The sequence below is a fragment of the Brienomyrus brachyistius genome, chromosome 9 (assembly GCF_023856365.1).
Source record: "Brienomyrus brachyistius isolate T26 chromosome 9, BBRACH_0.4, whole genome shotgun sequence".
NCBI classification, from domain to species: Eukaryota; Metazoa; Chordata; class Actinopteri; order Osteoglossiformes; family Mormyridae; genus Brienomyrus; species Brienomyrus brachyistius.
In genome coordinates, this window is record NC_064541.1 from 25,301,663 (window position 1) to 25,321,810 (window position 20,148).

Below are 20,148 nucleotides of genomic sequence, written 5' to 3' on the forward strand. Positions count from 1 at the left end.
CATCCGGGTACTGCAGCGTCACTGTGTCACTCCGAGGATCTGTGGGGAGAAGACGGGCACGGTGACGGTGGCGGCGTAGTCGGAGAGCACCTTGGTCCAACAACTGTATTTTGACTGCAAAGGAAACAACCGCAGCCGCCTACAGTCAGGAGGGATTAAAGGCCGACAGGGCGAAGGCAATTGGTAGTGGGAAGTGAAGGCGGCACTTAACTAAAGGAGTGCCGAGGGCGGTGTCCGTTCTTGCTGTCACACTGGAAACGGACGTTAAGCCGAGCCCGTCCGAAAGGCCGGCCGTCCGTCCCCGCTCGGAGGGAGTGACCCCCAGTCGGATTCAGGAGCAGGTGAGACCCGCGATACTAGCCAGGGACGGTAACAGCTAGTTTCTAGTTTCTGGAACCACTGGCCCCACTGGCAAAAGTGCAAGGATCCGGCCCTGGGCTTCCCGACCCCCGTCCGTGAGGGATAAAGTGCTTCACCGGGAGGCGCTCTTAGTCTTACTTCACCCCAAAGAAAACGGGTCAACTCCTTTCAGGAGGAAAATTCGACGTTGCGGGTTGTTCCGGGAGAATCCGCTGTCCGTGTACCGATGGTCAGCTGGACAGTCCAAAAAGATCCTGTGACCACTGTATAATAATGTATAGGAGAATGGGTGTAAATGTCCTACTGGTTTAGAAGGTAGACGTAATCAAGCTCGCAATCTTTATCTGGTTTAGAAAGATTAACCACAATTTGCGTCTTAACCAGACCGCTAACCATGGTGTTTCCTGTTCGTGGTGATCACTTGCTTTTGCTGTGTGCAACTCAGGTTTGTGGATGTCGGTTAATCTGATTGCCAGAACTGTCAGTAATAAACACGTTTGCTGATTTAATTGATAACTTGTGTTTGGAACTGAGTATATATTGTACGTTTCTTTAGTGGCTGCATGTTAATGTGGGCTGCAGTCAGCGCACTTGCTCTAATATTCCCGCAAAGTATAATTTATATGGGTACTAATATCAGCTAGTGAAGATAATCAACTGTGTATTTAACGTATATAGATTTTTAAATGTTTTTTTCTGCGTTTTATAGTTTAATATTCATTCCTGTGTCTGTATTTTATTAAGTAGCATAATTTATTAAGTAGACATTTTCCATCCATCTGTTAACCCCTAATCCTGGGCAGGGTTGTCATTTGGCCTGGAACCTGTACCAGGCGGTATAGGCCGAGGTACACCCTGAATGAGATGCCAGTTTAGAAGTTCTGTGTTGCTGAAATAAACAGTCTTACTTCTCAGATTCACTTTTCAATTGTTTTCAGAAACAATTAAAAAAATGGATGTTTCCCTTGCACTGTTAAGTGCTGCTTAGCTGTGGTTTTTATTGATGATCTGCTGAATGGTCTTTTTGCAATCATAGATGCATCAGTCTGCAGCTGAGCACTTTAACTCTGCTTGTGTAGTTGTTTCTCTGATTCTTTTGTCCGTGCCTTTAATGTAGTGTCTAAGTGAGGAACATAATGCTGATGGGATAGTTTGTAAACCCAGTTAAGGCCAGTTAGAAGCTGGCTGCACTTTGCTCTTGTGCTTGTACTGTATTTTGCCACCCTGCAGGACATGTCCTGAGCCTCTATAAATAAAGCCCTTTTTCTAGGTCTAGTGGCCCTGCAATCACAGAGAGCCTTCAGACTTTCTCGTGCTCTGAAATACACACACAGTCATGTCCTTTATGCTGTATTCTGAATGCTCTGTCATCCTTTTACCAGGATCTATACTAAGCAGAGATGTGCACAGTAATGGGAAGGGGAAGGTAGAACAAATTCATGAATGTAGTGTGAAACTTTGAAGTCATTAGTAAGGACCTAGTTTCGTTGCAGGTTGTGTGTTCTTACCACTATTGCTTCATTCCTCTAGGATTGGGGTTTGAATCCCTGCCCGGCTCCATGTATGTGGAGCTGCCTGTTCTCCCTGTGTCGTTGTGTGCTTTCCTTTGCGTAACCTGGTTTCCCCCCACAGTGAAAACACGCTGAGGTTAATTGGGGATTCCAGATTGCCTGTGTGTGTGTGTGTGTGTGTGTGTGAGATTGTGCCTTGCGATGGGTAGGTGTCCCATCCTGGGTTATTCCTTGCCTTGTAGTCGTAGGTTCCAGATCCCTGCGACCCTGCATAAGACAAATGAGTTTAGAAAGTGGATGGATGGATCATTTGGTTACCATGATAGGGTGTTTACTGTGAAGGACTGCTTAGGTTGGGCTGCCATTCCGTGCAGAGCTGTCCTCTGGGGAGATAGATTGAGAGGCTGCATTTAAAACATTGATGTTGGAATGTTTTTCTGTCTCCTCATGTTTTCCTGTACAGTTCAGCGGAAGGTGCTGATTTGTGGAGAAATCATGGGTACCCCAGGATCAGGACGCAAGCGGGCGCCCATCAAGGACCGCTTTTCTGCTGAGGATGAGGCTCTGAGTAGCATCGCCAGGGAGGTGAGTATGATGTGCCGTTAGTCTCACTCTGTCACTTACTGACATGCACTCTCTGACATTTGTTCTCATATGTAAGCACATGCAAATTATAATGCACTTAATAATTCATAATGTACATGTACAGTACTAAAACTTGTTAACTAGGCCACAATAAATGAGACTTCAGAATTCCATTAATTGCTTTAGTGCCTGGGGACTAGATTATGATTTTTATTTCCAGAATTTCCCTTTAGTAGATCCCAGAGCAGATAACGTCCCACATATGATCATCTTTGGTCTACGCTATGCAATTTATATGTTATATATTTTAAATGTAATGTTTTTATATTTTTGTATGTTTTGTATGAATACAAACAAAAACCTTCATACGTTGCTAGAAGCATTACTGAGACTGGTCATTATCTCTGAATGTCCATTGTCATGACACCAGCTTCAGGGCTGTTGGCTGGCTTCAGCGGCGTTTCTGTCTTGTTGAATAAACATGCCCTATATATAGAGGAAAGCTTTGGGGGGGTCTATCATGCCACCATGTGCATTTTACTGTCATAGAAAGGAAATACGTGTGTGGGTGTGATATGAAGTCTTTTTTTGGACAGTGTCCAGATTTATATAGGCATTAGTGTTGTGTTCATTTGGGCAGGCGTTGCACCAGATTGATAAGGTCATGTCTATCTCCCAAAGCAAGCCTGTTGGAGCAGCCTTCTTCTGCTCCGTTTTTAGCTAGCAGATGGCTGTGTCTTTGGCCGTAGTGGCTAGAGTGTTTTGTTGTGCTTCGGTGATGAGCTACTTGTCTGACGAAGGTTAACCTGAAGAGACCTCTGTGGGTGCAAATGCCAACATCTTGACTTTCTTTAAGCTTTTAATGGTTGAAATCACAAAAATGTAATGAATTCGGTAGCTTCCAGCGTAGTACTTTTAGACATTGGCAGGCTTTGCACCCACTGGAAGCATTACGCGTTTTGTAGCTTGTTTTAATTGTTAGCTATAGGCTCATGAACAGAAACATGTATATTCAACAGGCATTTAGAAATAAAATATGAGCTTTGTTTTGTTGAGTAGAGCTACCTTTACAGGTTGTCACTGTTGGAGGACTGGTCTACCCCCTGATCTCCAGTACAACTCAGCAGTTCAGCAGTATACTGTATTTCCTCTGGGTCAAACATCTGGGCCTTAATAAGCACCAGATGGGAAAAAATACTGTTTGGAGCCAACTGTGAAAGGAGATGTTTCCATTGTGCGTTGTGATGAACCTAACAAATGCAATACTCACTTCCGCAAGATCTGAGATGTGGATAGCCTTATGGTGATCCTCTGAGGCCTGCTCTTAAGGCTTACATTAATTCAGAGGTGTGTGTTGTCTGGCTACTGCGTACTATGTTGGAGTACAGGTTCTGCTACTCTCAGGGAGTGAGCATCTTTGGGGGGGGGGCCAGTCCAGGCCTGCACTGCACTTTTCTGGGAAGCAGAGGCAGATTCGTGTCTCTACCTGTTATGTGAGCCCAGAGGAGCGTCTCTCAGATGCCTGCCTTCTCTTGTGGTGTATCTGAGACTTCGGGAGGTCCTAGGGTCTCTGCTGCATACTGCTTCAAGGGACTGGTGTCCATAGAAAAGCAAATGTTACAGAGCAGGTGTCAGCTGTCCTCAAGCCCCCAGTCAGTGGTCATGGGGGCGGGGTGACATCAACAAAGTGACCCTTGCAGGGCCACCGAACTCTGAGGCTGTTACAGTGTTGCACCTTTTCACTAAACCTGTTCTGATATTACAGGCACTGTTGTTATGCTCTGAACTAATTTATTGATAGTTGAAAGGTGTTATAGAGCAGGGCAGTTCAAAAGCACCTAATATGTGCTTTAAATCACCGACGTGGCTATGAAGTGTTGCTGGACACTTGTCCTCTTTTTATAACAACTATGCCGCCAACACAAATGTCTCTACAGATCTGAACATGCAAGGTGTCCTCCTTCAGAAAAGTGTAATTGGGTTTGGTTGGGGAAAAAAGTGCAAAGAGAGTTTTGAAAATGATTCATTGAACTACCATGCGAATGCAGGAAGTGCCCATAGTTCGTAGTTCAGCATTTATCTGTCTCTAAGAATTTTGAAAGTGGCAGCCCCGGTAGACAGACGTGGTGACTCAGTGGTTAGCACTGTAGGCTTAGGCTCACGCCTCGCGGGTGTGCACTGAGGTCCCGCCCCTGCTTCTGTGTGTGTGAAGTTCGCATGTTGTGGGATTTCTCAAGGTGCTTTCATTTCCTCCCAACTGTCCAAAAACATGCGGTTATGTGATTAAGTGTCCCTAAATTGCCAATGGTATGTGATTATATGTTTTGGTATAGGTCATGTGATGCACTTGCATCCCATCAAGGGTGTTCCTCTGCAGTGGATGACTGGTGTAGAAGTTCATGGAAGTTCTAGTGAATACAATAATTTTCTTTGGTCATGTATTTGGAAGATACTATGAAACGCTGTATATTTTGTTATGTAAATGCAGTCCATATGTGTGAAGTGATCAGTCTCTGTGTTTGAGCGATTGTAATGTGAATTTTGAACATCCAAAATGAGAAGGTCTGATGGTTGGCACAGAGTTTAGTACATCTACTGACTGGAGTGAGCTTGTCCCATAATCCTCTTTGCTCACCTACTTATGGCCAATTTTGGACCATGAGGGAACGTCGCAAAACCCCACGGCCTTGTGTTCTAGTTTAGAACTAGAGACAGTTCTGAATAGGGCACATTGCCTTATGAATCAGGAGTGAGTCCCATTAGACTGCCTCTCCATCCTTGTGCAATGTGATTAGCACTCTGTGAATAGGGACAGGCACACTGGAGCAGATTCTGTGTCACATTCAAATGAAGCGTGATAACACATTTTCTATTTTGAATTAATAGCAGGAGAACTGATGATGAAAATTGCCTTGTCCCACATAACGTTTCAGTTTGGTGCGACTGCCCATCCAAGTTTGGTGTGGATGGAATGAAAAGGCAGGTCTGTTTTCAGTTCACTATATGGACCCGGCAGGTTAGCTCAGTTTGTGAGCTGTGCATGTGCCCTACTTTAGCGTGTGCTGTTGAACTCCGATATGAGTGGGTAAAACTCCATTAATAGACTACTTGCCTGCGTCAGCTGCTGGCAGATTCAGCCATATCTCTTTGGGTTTGACTGAGGACATGCCTTCATAATGCCTTTTAGAGAGTGACTCAGCCTTATCAGTGCAGAATCCTTTATTCAGTAGTAACATTGCAATGAAATTACCATTTGTCTACAGAGAGAGGCAATACTTGGGTTTAGTCCTATGGAGGGTTATACAGTCTGCATCTGACTTACAATGACTTGCACATTTTAGCTTTTTTTTTGGAAGTAAATGAATGTAAAAGGAAAAAAATCAGACAGCAGTATGCCCAGCAGTACGACACTACCTCGGGCCTGCTACACACCGTATAATAGTTATTGTGAGAAAGTACTGAACTCTATGACGGCACAAGCATCCCCGCATCTCCCAGTCACATTCTCACACCTAAAAGTAGTGCGATTACTCTATTCTGACATGCAACCATTTTGACGCACATCCTGTCAGAATGGAAAGCAGTCATGTCAGGTACAGTAAAATCTATTGCTTGATGATCACAAAGTCTGAATCTTAATTGACCTGCAAATAGGAAACTGAACTTTGCTGAGTATTAACCTCAAGTTTTGCCGATCATTATTTTAAAAGCAGACAACCTTGTTTACAATTGCCTGAAAGGAAAGTGCTTTTAAGGAAAGTGACTATAAGTGTTGCTGTTTCCCTTTAATATGGGAAAAATATCATTATGAATGTGATGCTTCACTTCTTTAAATATGAATGGATTGTTCTAGCATTTTAGTAATGGTAGCCGTTTTCCCTGCTCTACCACACTTAACAAAAGCCACAATTGCTGATATGTTGTGTTAGTGCTTGATGGAATCCCAGCTACTAGACTGTTCCTCCTGGTAGCTGAATGGAGGGGCCTGACTCGCTGCTGATTAGTCTGATAGTAAATGCTATGTCATGACTAAAGCCAGATGCAGACATGCGGGTATGTAGGCTTCTCACTGGGTGTGTCTCCTGTGTCTGAAGGCTGTTCAAAATAGGCCACTGCTTTGTGAAGCTCTCAGCATGAAGGCAGCTGCTGGAGCTTGGAAACTCAAAGATCATGGAAAATCCTGGCCACCAGAAGGATGTCGTTTTTTGGCAGTGAACATTTAAACCATTCTGATTACATGGTATATTATATTTAACCTTGTGCTGCGTTATAGGTTGCAGTGCAGTAGGAATAAATGCAGGCAGTTTGTTTTTCTTTTCAGATTTAGGCGAATAACACAAGCTCTCTGTCTTATTCCTGATGTTTTTGCCTGGCCCACCTAGAAATGTTACAATGCATAAGTGCAACTTTATGACGTGCTCTTCATTGTTGGGCTCAGCCCTCAGTCTCAAGAAACTTTGGTTCATTTATGCAGCTGCTTTGGTAGTTAACCTTTGATCCCCAGATCATTAGTAGCAGAAGGGTGTGGATATGGGGTGAGGTGACATCAACCCTTGGTCTATTTTTGGCCTGACATGGCAGTTCTGGTTTCTTGCGTACTAAGAATGGCTGCCTGTGTTCAGGGAAGTATTCTTCAATGAGGATTGTGCAGTTCCTTCATATTGGGACCAAACTGCCTCAACACAAAGGCATTATGATGACAGCATGGTCACTCGTGGCTGCCAGGCATGTAGAAACTAATATTTTTATATTAGCATGCCTTGAGTGAACTCACTGATACAAGCAAGAGGCCAGTGTGCAAGGATGTGACATGAGGTAGTTTCCTGTAGATACAGTCCTCAGTCAGCCTGTTTTAGATCCGGACCTCAGTAGCATAGTAACTAGCCATTTCCTCTATGCTGTTATGCTCTTATGAGCACTTTTCAAAACAACTTGTCAGTTAATTTATTCAGATATTCAGTTTGATATTTATATTCTTGTAATTAGAGTGATGGTACTACAACAGCACTTGTCCTGGGACAAGAAGCTGCAACCTTTTAATCACCGGTCCATGTCTAATTACTGCACACTCTTGTGAAACTGGGATTGTACCAGATACTGCAGGAACTGAGAGCTAGGCAGAGAAAGAGTGGCTCCATGCTGAGATGTGGAGCTCCTGGTGGTGGTGGTGACTGGCACGGCTCTGGCTGCCAGATGCGCCCCCCAGCACCTCGTAGCCAAAGCAAACAGTACAACCTCACCAAATGTTTGTGCTTGTCTGTGCCAGCAGTTCCAGGATGCTAGTGACTCAGTTGAAATGAATTGAAGTATTATTTATAAATAATCACTGAATTAATGTGTGAATTAATGATCTCTCCTCTCCTGCCAGTGGGGCTTATTTTGAATTTGAGTTCAGGCTCATGAACAACAGAAAAGTGTGTTAAGGCTTTATACTTTAACCCTTTAGGGATTAAAGTAAAAAACATAGGTTATAGATACATGACTTAATGCTGATGCAAAAGGGGCTTCCTTTGCTGCTGTAAATAAGTGTAATTTTGCAGATTTAAAAACGTTATACGAATATTTTATTAAGATTAACTTGTAATCAGCACCAATACACGTTATTAGTTGATATTCACACATTTATTAGTACAGTGAGCTTCTTAAGTGAGGGTGACACAGGATTGTGTGTGATGTGGATGCTTATCAGGTAAGCATTCCTTACCATAGAATCAAATCTTTTTTTGTATCCTAATATTAAATTTTAGTTTCTTTTGAGTAAGAATTCTTCCAAGGCATATAGAATTATTATACTCAAACTCTGGGACACCAGATAGTTTAAAGAAGGTTCACTCTTAATGATATCATTGATTCACATTTTTATGTGTTTCTCCTAATACCAGTTTTATATTTTCTGTAGTGTTTAGTGTTGGTCTCTCAATAATTCAGTTTCTTTAGAGTATACTCGTATACATAAAGCTTTTCGTTTGGGATGTTCTGCAGTGGTAGGCATCTGTTATGTTTCCAACTGACATTCCAGAGCTGCCCTGTTTTGACTCACAGCTGCCACCAGAAATCTGCTTTATCTTCCTGTTGCTGGTTGACCCATCTTGGTGACTTAAAAATGCATTTTTTTTAGTTCTGTGCATGCAAATACAGGTAAGTTCACTATGAGTGCATTCTCACTGCAATAACCATTTTCAGGAGCAAGGAACTTTTGTCCCATTCCCACTGCAGGAACTTAGCTCCACTCTCGGAGGTGGTTCCTGAGCCTATTAGTTTCTACTCTGGAGCAGGTACTTTTCACTCAACCAAGAACTACTGGGTGGGGTTTATAGTGATAAACGTTGCTTATTTGTTGACAGCAAGCACTGGTACTAACATGGAAGTTACTTGGAAGTACAGGGAAGACAGAGAGAAGTATTGGAGCTAAAAATGAGTGGATGTAATGATTTTTCTATTTCAAATACATTAAATTCGTTTATGAAAATCGTCCTCCTTTAGTCTCATTTCTGAAAATTCGATTGATAACCGACATACTTCTGTCTAATGTCACCGATGCCGGCAGAATAACGTTCTCATTTTTCATTTAGTGAAAAACTAAAGATCATTCATCTGGGCCGATTTTAATCATAAATTATAACCATGTAGCAGGTAGTGTGAAATTTGATTTGTCCCGTGTTTTTGGACCATGCAAACGGTTTCCCCAGTAACCAACAAACCAAGGTATTGGAATGATGGTGTAGTTTTGTATGAAATTATATGTGAAGTTCAACTTATGAGCTTTTTTCCATCTCTCATGCTTATTTAGCACAGTTCTGGTTGTGCAGTGGGAAAGCAATACATGAAAGTGGTGAGGAACTGCAAAGGTTCCTGGATGAGAACTTTGATGGGGAAGCACCTTATGCTAATATACTGTGTTATGTATGTATGTATCCTATTACTTGCTGATGATGAAGTAACAAGAAAAGACAATAGACGCATTAATTAACAGAAAAACACCACAGAGGTTCAGTTCCCTTACTGCCTTAAAGGTGTGGGTGATTTTATAACATTGGGGTGGGGTGAATATAGCTGTCAGTGCGTTTCTCCTTTTCTGCCTGGCGAAGATGCTCAGTCAGGCTGTTTTATGCTCTAAAGGCACAGCCACGTTCTGATCATTCGAATGCTGTTTGTTAGCCCTGCCCAGGTCCAGCTTGCCTGCTAGTCAGACAAGGCTAGGCATGCTAAGTGTTTTAATACTTCGCTGGTATTAGATAAAGACTTGATTAGATGGGCTTCTGGACCTGTAGCCATGTCCCTTACAGCTGCTCAGTGAGTAACCAGAGCTGGGCCTTCCCTGGTTGAGATTGTGGTTGGGGAGGGCAGGCTTTTATTAGCCTCTGCTGCTGAGGTGCTTTGCAGAATCAGTCCCACTCCATAGTCCAGCTCCGTGCCATTTAGGCCAGAAGGGCTGTACATTGCTCTAAAGAAGTGTCTGCCTTTGATATTAGGTGTGTGCAATTACATCAAAGGTCTGAGGAAACAGGCATGGCGGTTAGAAATTAAATTGTCTCGGTTGCAGCAGTAAAGCTGAAAGACCTGTAAGGTCACCTGATGGTTGGAGTGTAGTCAGCCTAGTCAGGGCCTGCTTCTTATGCTACAGGTCTAGGTCACGGCGAGACACTCAGCAGTGCTGTTCATCGTGGTGTCTACATCTGTCTAACTGGGTCACAGCTTCTTTGTTGCTGATTTTATACTTTGCATCACTGAGCTTGTACTCAACTTGCCATGCCAAAAACATTTGAATGACTAGTTGGTCTTTTCCTACTCCTTCAGCATAAGCTAAGCACATGTAAGACAAACTGGCTGTGATTAGCTTCTTCTGTATTAGCCTCAAACTGTAATTCTCAGCTTTGGTGTTGGGGATAATATCTGATTATCCTCTATCTGAAACATGCTAGGATTCTTAGCAGTTTAGCATGAACTGAATATCACAAATTGTGCAACGTGTGAGGTTCAGACACCTAGTCTGAATGCTATGGTAAAGCAGTCAGTGACCTGGCAGATTGCAGAATCTGCACCTCTGAGTCAAATGATTATGGGTTCCTGGAAGACTTCTGATACAAGCAGGACCAATCCTGAAACCGCTTTAAGATAACAATAGACCACTTGTTATCTTATTAGAGTGTTGACTGAAAAGATTTTTCCCTGAATGGCTGCACATGGTGTTAGCCACTAAATGGCGCTCTTCTCTCACCTGCAGGCTGAGGCCAGACTGGCCGCAAAGCGAGCGGCACGTGCAGAAGCCCGGGACATCCGCATGCGAGAGCTGGAGCGGCAGCAGAAAGAGGTACAGCGGTGTGGGTGTGAGTGTGAGTGTGAACTCACCCCCTCAACCCTTCAGCGGAGCCAAGAGACCTGGATGGACAGGAGTTCTTCAGTCAATCTCTGCATATCTAATATTAATTTCCCTGTTTGTCAAGGTGTGTGATTGAGGTGTGACCTTATTTGCTGTTTGCACAGGGCTGTTTCAAATGGTATCTCTGGTGCCCTTTTGTGAAGTTGTGTTCTCCTTCTTCAGGATCTTTGTAAACCCTTCCCTTCCTAATTCTCTAAGCTCACTGACCTACTCTTAGACTGGCCCAAGCTTAGCAGCAAGAAATTACAGTCTATGACACGGAGTTACCCACTGGGTTACATAAATGTTTTATTTTCTCTGTTGGTTGATGTTTTGGGGTACTAGATAGAATTGAAGGCCTTTATTTAACGGTTACTCGAAAGTCTTGTCACTTTTTGGGGATTTTGTAATTGTGACTTACTTCGAGTCAGAAGAGGACTCTTATCTTAAACTTAAGCAGTCTAAACTTCTTTGGGCCTTACTGGTATTTGCAGGTCACTTGGCAGATCACAGTTCTTTTGGGCTCCCTGACCTTGTGCTATCTGCCAAATGATGTAGTATTTCCAGGTGGTACACTGTGTTTTGTATTTCAGTGGATAATTAGTGGTTGCTTACGGGTACTAAATCGTTGTAGGGTATCCTGTGTATGCCATTCAGTATGATCAAGTGTAGCCCTTGCAGTAGAGTTGATGTGACATATTTGACTTGGACCTTGATTTGGCCCTGCAAAGCGTACTTGATCTGTAGACTGCAATGCTGTGGTTCATATCAGAGCTTTTCTGCCCTGTTCGTTTTTGCCTCTTCTGTGTTTCTATACATAAAGATACATGTTCTGTTCACACTTTTGGCAGTTATGCAAATGTAACTGGTGTGGTCTCTCTGTAGCATTCTCACCAGTTATCCTCCAGTAGAAAGTGGGGCCAGATTCACCAGTGGATGGTAGGATCGCGCCTATGTCTGCATGTCGTACCCTGGCTCTGGACTAACATGTCTGCTGTGGGTTTTTTCTTTTAACCATCTGCTCATTTTCTTCATGATCTGGTGTCCATAATGGCACTTTCTTTGTACTGATATTCATTTGTCAGATGATCAGCTGTGGGGATGCTTGTCCTAAAAGGAGTACCCAGGGATTGTTCAGTATGACCTAGAGCTCTGCTGACGACTCATTGGTCACTGACGTCCTTCTCCTTCTGCAATTATATTCTGACTGCCCACTCTTGCTCGCAATAGATACTGATAACCTGGAACCCATTTTCGGGAATCGGTTACTGATGACCTGCTCCTGACCACATTAGATACTAATGGCCTGACCTGGTACTGCCTGAATTAGCAGTAATTAATTGTTAATGCAGTGTGCCTTCATGAATGCTTGCATGTTGGTTTCTGCTTGAAAACTCAGCCGCTCATTTTCGGATTCTGATTTCCTTGCTCTCCTATTGGTTGTCCACTGGGGCCCACCTCTTTCCTCAGGCAGACTCGGAGAAGGCTAAGCATTCTCACACATCTGGGAGTCGGCATCGCCGGGTTTGTATCCTGCTTCTGTCTCCCTCGTTTTCAGACATACCTGTCTCTGCCTCACTTTGTTTCTCCTCTTCTCAGCCTTTTTCTTTGTCTCTTCCTTTGCTCATTTCCCTTCATCTCCTTTCACTGTCTGTTTTAGGCGCTGGGCGATGATGCCATGTCTGTTCATAGCATTGGGAGCTGCAGGGTTTGTACCTTTTGCCTGTGGCCGTTTATGCATATTTTTGCGATGAGCTTTATGTGTATGGCTACCACATGCTGCAGGTAGCGCTGTGTTCACACAGCTGTCAGGTGGTGCTCGGTGGGGTTAATATGCTGTCATTCCCCTGGGATCTATAGTGTCACAGTTCTGGTGTTTTTTTTTTTGGGCTTAATGATTTTTATAGGTCTTAATGTAGCCAGCAGAACAGTCGTACGTCTCCCGGGTGGTTTCCATGGTGAAAGTGGACCTCATGTTTATTTTTTTTTCTCTTTTAAAGTCGTCGTCATCATCCTCTCTGCGGAATCCAGGCTCCTCCCACCAAAGCCGTGCGAATACCTTGCGCAGACGGGACTTGGTGGTGTGTTTGTGTGTGGTGGAGTGCATGCAGGAAACGATTTTGGGGGGTAGCATGATCTGTCCCATGGGGTGTGCATCCCTCTGTTATAGCATGATTACCTGAACCTAGATCAGGGCTCATAGGAATACCTAATAGGAATACATAGCTAGGAAGTGTGGGATTGTTATGCAAGGATGGGTTAGGCTATGGTGCACACAAGGAAGCCTCAGTTAATTGTTTTTGTTGTCAGCAGTGCAATAATGTGTCTCAGTGAGAGTCTGGTATGAGGTCTGTATGCTCATGGCTGATGGCTATAACCTAGTGGTCATCATCCTAACTTGTACTCTGTTTTTTTCCTCCTTAGTCAGATGGAATTTCTAGCAGATCATCTTTGAGAAGTGCTCGCTCCTCAGTATGTATCTGAATGCCAGTGTGTCTTTGTATGTGTGCGTGTCTGCGCGCGCGTGTCTGTGCGTGTTGAGAAGGCTCTCTCTCTTCTTTACTCCGTCAGACCTCTGTGTACAGCGACACCCTAAACCTGAAGAGCCCTGTGTCCAGCAGCTCCAGGAAAGACCTCCTGGTCAGTGCGTCTGTTTTGAACATAGTAATGACAAGCACTGCTAGGTCTCGCGCCTCTGCCCTTCAAGGGTGACTGATAACTAAACTACTAGAATGGCTGAACCATTCCACCATTCCAGTATACCTATATTTCCACAGAGAAGTGTTGAATTGTTTGTCAGTTACATCATCTTGACCTTTGTGTGTAGAAGACATTATGTCATTTTCTCAGAGACATACTTTCCAAGGAGTGACATAGTTCAGGTGTAAAGATTTCAGAAGCTGTTGCTGAACAATATCTGCATCTTTCCAATAGTGTGCTCTCTGCCCCTATGTTTTGACTTCCCTTTTGTCAGGCTGGGCTCTACCATGATCAGAGGAACTACAGCACCCTAAAGAACTCTAAACCGCTGCCCTCCTATCAGCCTCGGGTTGGTTTCCTGCTTGCCTAAACACCATTCAGAAAGGCTGCTTTAGTGCTCTGCAGCTCTCTGTGGAGCTCGACTGCCAGTGTCACACTGGTCTGGCTTGATGTTCCAGGCTTCATTTTTATTTTAATGATCTAACCTCCTGACCTGTTGCAGGAGAGCCTGCCAACTGGGAGACAGTCTTCCTGCACATATGAAAACCGTATAGGGTTACTATACTGGAATGTTTAGTGTTTTCTGGGTGAGCTGTGTGTGGTGCCCTACGGGCCGCACACAGAAGCCCTGCGTGAGGTTCCTGCGTAAAGTGTTCAGCTGCTCAGTCACATATTGCTGTTCCTCCCTGTCTCTCCCCACCGTTTTCTTTCTGAAGTCGTCATCTTTGTATGGAGATTCCCTGCTGACCTCTTCCAGTCATGGGGTTAGTCATGGTGTTATCTTGCTATAGATCGGCCTTTTGCCTGTCATTGCGTCAATGTGACACTGACCCCACCTCTCTATCTATAGGCTACACCCACAGCCCAACCCCCGCTCCCCACTACTAGCCTAACACGGAGCTACAGTCTGGTTGGTTTGCACGTTGTCCACTGGATTGAGTGCTGAATTCTAACTAGCTAGTAATTCTAGCTAGCATTTGTTCCATGAGCTGTTTGTGTTATGCACTAATCCACTCGTCTTGTATTTATCAAGCTGTTGGCTAGCAGTTTGTGGTTTATACGTTGATCCGTTCCATGTGCTTTGGATTAATAGCCGGTACTGTTTTTATAAGATATTAGCTAGCAGTGCGTGCTTTTTACCTTGATTCTGTCTGTGCTTTGGGGTGACCATTAGTGGTAATTTGAGCTGTTGGCTGTGTGCAGTTCATCCTGATCGCATGAATTCTGGATGCACCGTTAGGGTTCCTCAGGCTTGACATGGCTGTGCTTTGTGCTCTCAGGCCTCTCTCTGTGACGATGGTCTCTATGGGTCCTTCAGCTCCAGGACTGTAAGTGCTGCCGTTATGACAAGGAGTGCGTGTTGTGACCCTCCAACCACCACCCTGACCCCCGTGGTCGGGACAGTGATTTCCTTGTGGACGAGTACTTGAGGTGGTGGGGGAGGCTGGTGGTAACCACAGTAACCTGTGTCTGTGCTTGGTTTGTCCCGCAGCCCTCTGAGTATAGCTGGTACTCCTCAGCAGCCAGTTCAGCCCGCAGCAGCCCTGGGGTGAGACCACACACACGCATGCAGACATGCACATGAAAGGTTTTGACACTTTAGGATTTACATTCTGTGGGGTCAGTTACACACGCACTGGGTCACCACAGGTACATCTGTGGCACGCTGCTCATTTGACCCCCACGGACATGATATGGAGCAACTCTTAGATTCTGTCTTAGAACACACATCATGCGCTAACTTCTACATGATGTAAAAGGTGTCTTTAGATGTAATTCTTTCTGAAACACACCCACATGCTCTGCTCTAACCCCTGCATGATGCAATATGTCTCTTATGAGATAGTTCTCTCTGATACATGCTCACAGGTTCTGCTCTTACCACTACACAGTGTGGAGTGTGTCTTTTGTTGCGATTCTCTCTGAAACACACATACACTGCTCTTGGCCCTGCATGATGTGGAACATCCTCCTTGACATGGTTCTCTTGTCATTCCCCTGACACAAACTGGCTTATTTGCTTTAAGAAGCCCCCAGCAGGCATGTCTGTCCCACCAGATTCATGGGAGAACGAAACGGGTTAACTAGTCTGAACCACAATACCTTCTGGATGTTTTTTGAGTTGTGTGAATATTGTGCAGCATTGTTTGTATGCCTTTGCCTGCATTGTTTGTATTCCATACATTTGTTTTTTAATGGCTTAAAAACTAAATAATGCTGCTAGTCGTGAATAAAAACAGACTGATCATATAGAGATACCTCATGGTAGAGCCAGGTATGCTTTGTCATTTGCCAGGAATGTGATGTTCCTGTGGTCCAACTGCCTGTGGTTGGGTAAAAAGCCCTATATATCTGTGTGTGCCCTGAGATGGGTTGGCATTCCTTTCAGGATGTACCCTGCCTTGTGGTTCCTGGGTATGTCCACTACATCCCTGTACCAGATTATCGGTGATGATGGATGGGATGAGACGTTTCCTAATTGTGATGAGCAGTAACAGACTCTTTAATGAAGCACACCACCTAGGAATGTTGGGTATGACTGGTGTCACTCACTGGCTGCCCTGTGTGCAGCTCAGTTGGTTGTTTTTTCACTTAGTTCTAACCTACAAAGCGTTTCAGACACTCCCAGTATGAACTGTGTTCAGCCTCTGCTGTCCAGTCCGGATCTTTCACAACATGACCCGGTTAAAATGAAAAGTTCTTGTGAGTATCTTGTGATGAAGCCTGACTATAGAGTGCGTAGTGTTTTCATTACATCTTATTTTAGGAATCAAGAATTATGACCTTTTTAACATCCTGAGTCAGACATTGGTCTTCAGTTGGAAGGTTAGGAGACGCGTGGACTGGAGTTGATGAAATGGGCTTCTTTGCTAATTTGCTGGACTCTGTAGCTGCTCACTCATTCACTTTACAGCCCACATCTCCAGCTCTGTGATCAGAGGAGCATGATTCCTTCATTAATCGACAGCTCTCTCTGATAGCACTGGTGCTCATGCTCAAAGAGATTGCCGTAGTTGAGGTGTCATGGTGCATCGTGCGTTGCATTTGCACTTGATGCATGTGACACATGGCTGGGATCTCACTCCCCCTTTGATCATCCCCTCAGTCTTCTGACGACGACTCCTCCAGTACCGTGTCCCAGGAGCGGCTCGGTCGCAGCCGGGGGGACAGCGTGGTGAGACAGTGGTGCATGCAGGGTGGCGCAGGCTCAACTTGCACAGGAATGAATGGCTTCTGCACCACTGTAAAGTGATCAGATGCCGGAAACTGTCACCACAGTTGTCATGGGGCATGGCTGACTGTTGCTCAGGTGGATGCTGCTTGAGGCCTTTACCTGGGTGGTGTGGGCAGGTAGGCTGGGGGATGTCTCACTGTGCCGACAGGTGAATGGAGAATGGGTGCGGGCAGCCTCTGGGCGTGCCGGCTTATAGGCATGGATATAAAGCAGGTTGTGTGTGTCTGTGTATGACTACTTGTACTGCAGGTTGATCATCATGAAATCTTGCTGTTTTTGAGAGCATGCATGCACCTGAGTGGGTTTTGTATACGAGATCACTGAACATGTATGTAGTGCCGTCATGCTCTAAGATTTACTCATATCTGTGGGTTTGTCTTACTCTATCTTCTTCCTTTCTCTCTCTGGGACACTCTGGGTCAGTGCTCTGACTTCTCTGACTCCAGTGACACTGCAGCAGATTATTTCAGCCGCTCCAACCGCAGGGGCAGCATTGTGTCCGACCTGGATGAGCTCAGCATTCCTGACCTGGATGGTGTGAGTGTGGGGGGGTCCTCTGTGCCTCCTGTGTACCTAAAGCTGGTCAAACTTGGAGCACTAGGGGAAGTTTTTGGGTGTTTGAGATGCGAAGCTCTGAATATGCAGCAATGACATGGTAACTTAACTGCTAAGTAATGTTGTCTTCTGTACTTGCAGTGTGAATTTAATGAAGCTTCCTTTTTTATTCAGCTAACTTCAGTTATGTTTCACAGATTAACATGGAAGGAGCCAGCATGTCCACTGTTTACCTACGAAATTTTATTATAAGATGGATGGCATGTGCTAACAGTTTTGAGAGACCTCTGATCTGTGGAGATCGTCATCGCCGGACTTTGAACTGGCATATTAAATGGTGTTCTTTAATCTGTGTGGCATGTGTATAGCAGCCTGTTGTGCATGTCTCTAACAGAGCTGTGTGTGTCTCTCCTTCAGCTGGATGAGAAGAGTGATAAGCAGTTCACAGAGACATCCTACAGTCGGGTGAGTGACAATGCTGGAGTCCCCTTCATCTTTATCCTTATGGAGCCTTTCACTGCTCTGATGCCAAAGAAATATGCAGAACATGGAGTCCAGATTGACCAGTCAAACCTGTATGACTGAGGTGGAAAGAAAAAAATAGCAGAATTTTGATAAAAGTGCTTGTCTGCATGTTTCTTTTTAGGCTATATCCACATTGCCATCTTCTCATTTTAAAACACTGGCATTAGTCTTGGTTTGGGCCTTTTGTCTACACCTGATTTTTCAGCCCCCAAAAGCTGAGGTTTTCAGAGCTGTATCCTTCTGAAAATTCTGTTTTAGCATTGCAGTGTGGATGAGTGAAAGGCAAGTTATGAAATCATAGAACCTAAAAGTGCCCTAATTGGTCCCTACTTATCACGTGGCCCTTCCATGATTTGATCCCTCTAGTTTCAACATCTCAGTGTCTCACTGGTCACCTGGTTACCCTATATGGAAGTAAACAGGATCCCAGCATGACGAGGAGCTGCTTTCAGTTTCCTGTTGCTGACCTGTATGCAGTGAAGTGGCGTGACTGCTGCATATTTGTGCAAAAAGAAACTAATTTATTGATCACTGTGTTGATGTGCGCATGCCCAATGTAGACTGATAACTATGGAGGGAAATTTGGAACAATATTTAATAAATGCCATTTAGATTGTAATGTAAATTCCCATTTAAATTATTATTTAAATAATCATTTAAATTGTTATGTAAATGATTGCTTAAATGATCATTTAAACGGTACCAGCAACCATTAAAATTATCTGTCAAAGTCACCCATCAAACTTAGTGGGCAGGTTTTAAATAAAACAAAACATCTGATTGCTTCAGTCAAATCCAAACTGTTACATCAGATCGATATCACCTTCGATTGAAGCATTTTGTCTGTTCTGTCATAGGGCTGTATATTTCCCAAAATCCTAAATAAGCTTTCTTACTTTTATTGTTACACATTTCCAGTCTTAGGATAGTATTACAGGTTCTTAACTTCCAAAAATCTTAAATAATCTGTAACATTTGTTTATTGAATATTGTCACAAAGCACCCTCCATAAACTACGTCATATTTATTTCCACTCATTTCAGTGTGCATGGAAAACTGTTGTAAACAATGTCAAAACACCTTGGTGGATGCTGATTGTTTATGTTTGAAAACTGTTTTTAAACGAAAACAGAGCAGTGAGGACGTAACCTTAGTCGTTAAACTTCACACTGTGCTGGAGGGCTATGCCAGTCAGCTGATTTTTACCATAGCAAACATGATGGTCTAGGTTTTGCACTTAGGGATACAAACAGAACATGTCATCACAGGAACTCGATTATCTGCTTGGAGTAGGAGACTTACTCTAGTTTGATAGAAGGCCTTCAGTCAGCCTAACTGTGTGACGTGTACATGCACTCTGCCTCCTTTGCATGGTTCTGTATTTACAGACTTTTGTTCTCTCCACAGCCCTCCTCACGCTGCACTACTCCTGGTCTGTCTGCATCCAGTCTGGCCTCCCTGGGGGGGTCCTCCTCCAGGAGGGGCAGTGGGGAGATGAGCAGCCTGGTAGACCCCGACGCATCTCTCAGCGAGCTCAGGGTATGGACCATCCCACGCCCCCCAAAACAGTGCTGTGATAGAACGCTGCGTGGTGTGGTGCTCTCCTCCCTCCTCTATGAGAGGCAGGTGTGAGGAGCATCTCTCTTCTCCGCCTTTCTTTACCTGCTGCACCCCAGGCATACGTACATGGCTGTCCTGTTACACTTGGTACCATAGTGTTTGTTTGTGTGTCCAGGGCCCCTCTTTCTCTGTGGGATGGTATTAGGCTTCCAGGCAACTCCCTATCCCTGCCTCATGAAGTATGCCAGCTTGTCTCTCTCTGCCCAACAGGATATCTATGATCTTAAGGACCAGATACAGGATGTAGAGGGGCGGTACATGCAGGGCCTCAAAGAGCTGAAGGTAGAGGGGCTGACGCTCAGAGCATGCCTTCTGCACTCCCCCCCACCCCCACCCCCACCCCCCCCATCTGCCTGCTGGAGGGTCTCTCTCGCATTCACTACCCTGCTCCCTTCTGACAATCAGCAGTCAGCTTGCATGCACTGTGTGGTGACTGCTGTATGTATCACCAACTGGTGCCTGTGCTGTGCTGTAGGCTGAGCAGTGCAAGGTTACTGGGGACACAATAGTGCAAAGGGCTGAAGTGATCAGGACTATATGCCAGTCTGCTGTATTCCTATAGTCTCACTGCAGCTGTGACTGCCTGTCGCCGAGGCTGTGCCTTCTGGTGGTGGCTTTGCCAAACTGTCACTAGCTATTATGCTTTGGGTAGCTCTGTGTGTGTGATCTGTGTGCTTTTAGATGGCTCTGCCTGTGTC

At 44.6% G+C, this 20,148-nt stretch overlaps 1 protein-coding gene across 6 annotated transcripts in view; it reads left to right on the forward strand.

The window, feature by feature from the left end:
• Positions 1-20,148, forward strand: part of LOC125748417 (leucine-rich repeat flightless-interacting protein 2-like) — a 26,527-nt gene continuing 6,379 nt past the window's right edge. Inside the window, exons 1-19 of one of the 6 annotated variants that reach the window (XM_049024477.1) lie at positions 1-341; positions 2,335-2,456; positions 10,681-10,767; positions 11,701-11,754; positions 12,286-12,339; positions 12,476-12,523; positions 12,816-12,896; positions 13,240-13,287; positions 13,387-13,455; positions 13,790-13,864; positions 14,232-14,279; positions 14,366-14,425; positions 14,796-14,843; positions 15,008-15,064; positions 16,622-16,690; positions 17,174-17,287; positions 17,723-17,770; positions 19,238-19,369; positions 19,661-19,732. In XM_049024477.1, coding sequence (XP_048880434.1) covers positions 2,367-2,456; positions 10,681-10,767; positions 11,701-11,754; positions 12,286-12,339; positions 12,476-12,523; positions 12,816-12,896; positions 13,240-13,287; positions 13,387-13,455; positions 13,790-13,864; positions 14,232-14,279; positions 14,366-14,425; positions 14,796-14,843; positions 15,008-15,064; positions 16,622-16,690; positions 17,174-17,287; positions 17,723-17,770; positions 19,238-19,369; positions 19,661-19,732 — 1,254 coding nt within the window. In that variant the 5' untranslated portion in view covers positions 1-341; positions 2,335-2,366. The remainder of the gene's footprint in view (positions 342-2,334; positions 2,457-10,680; positions 10,768-11,700; positions 11,755-12,285; positions 12,340-12,475; positions 12,524-12,815; positions 12,897-13,239; positions 13,288-13,386; positions 13,456-13,789; positions 13,865-14,231; positions 14,280-14,365; positions 14,426-14,795; positions 14,844-15,007; positions 15,065-16,621; positions 16,691-17,173; positions 17,288-17,722; positions 17,771-19,237; positions 19,370-19,660; positions 19,733-20,148) is intronic. The other 5 variants (XM_049024478.1, XM_049024479.1, XM_049024482.1 and 2 more) reach the window with 5 other exon arrangements.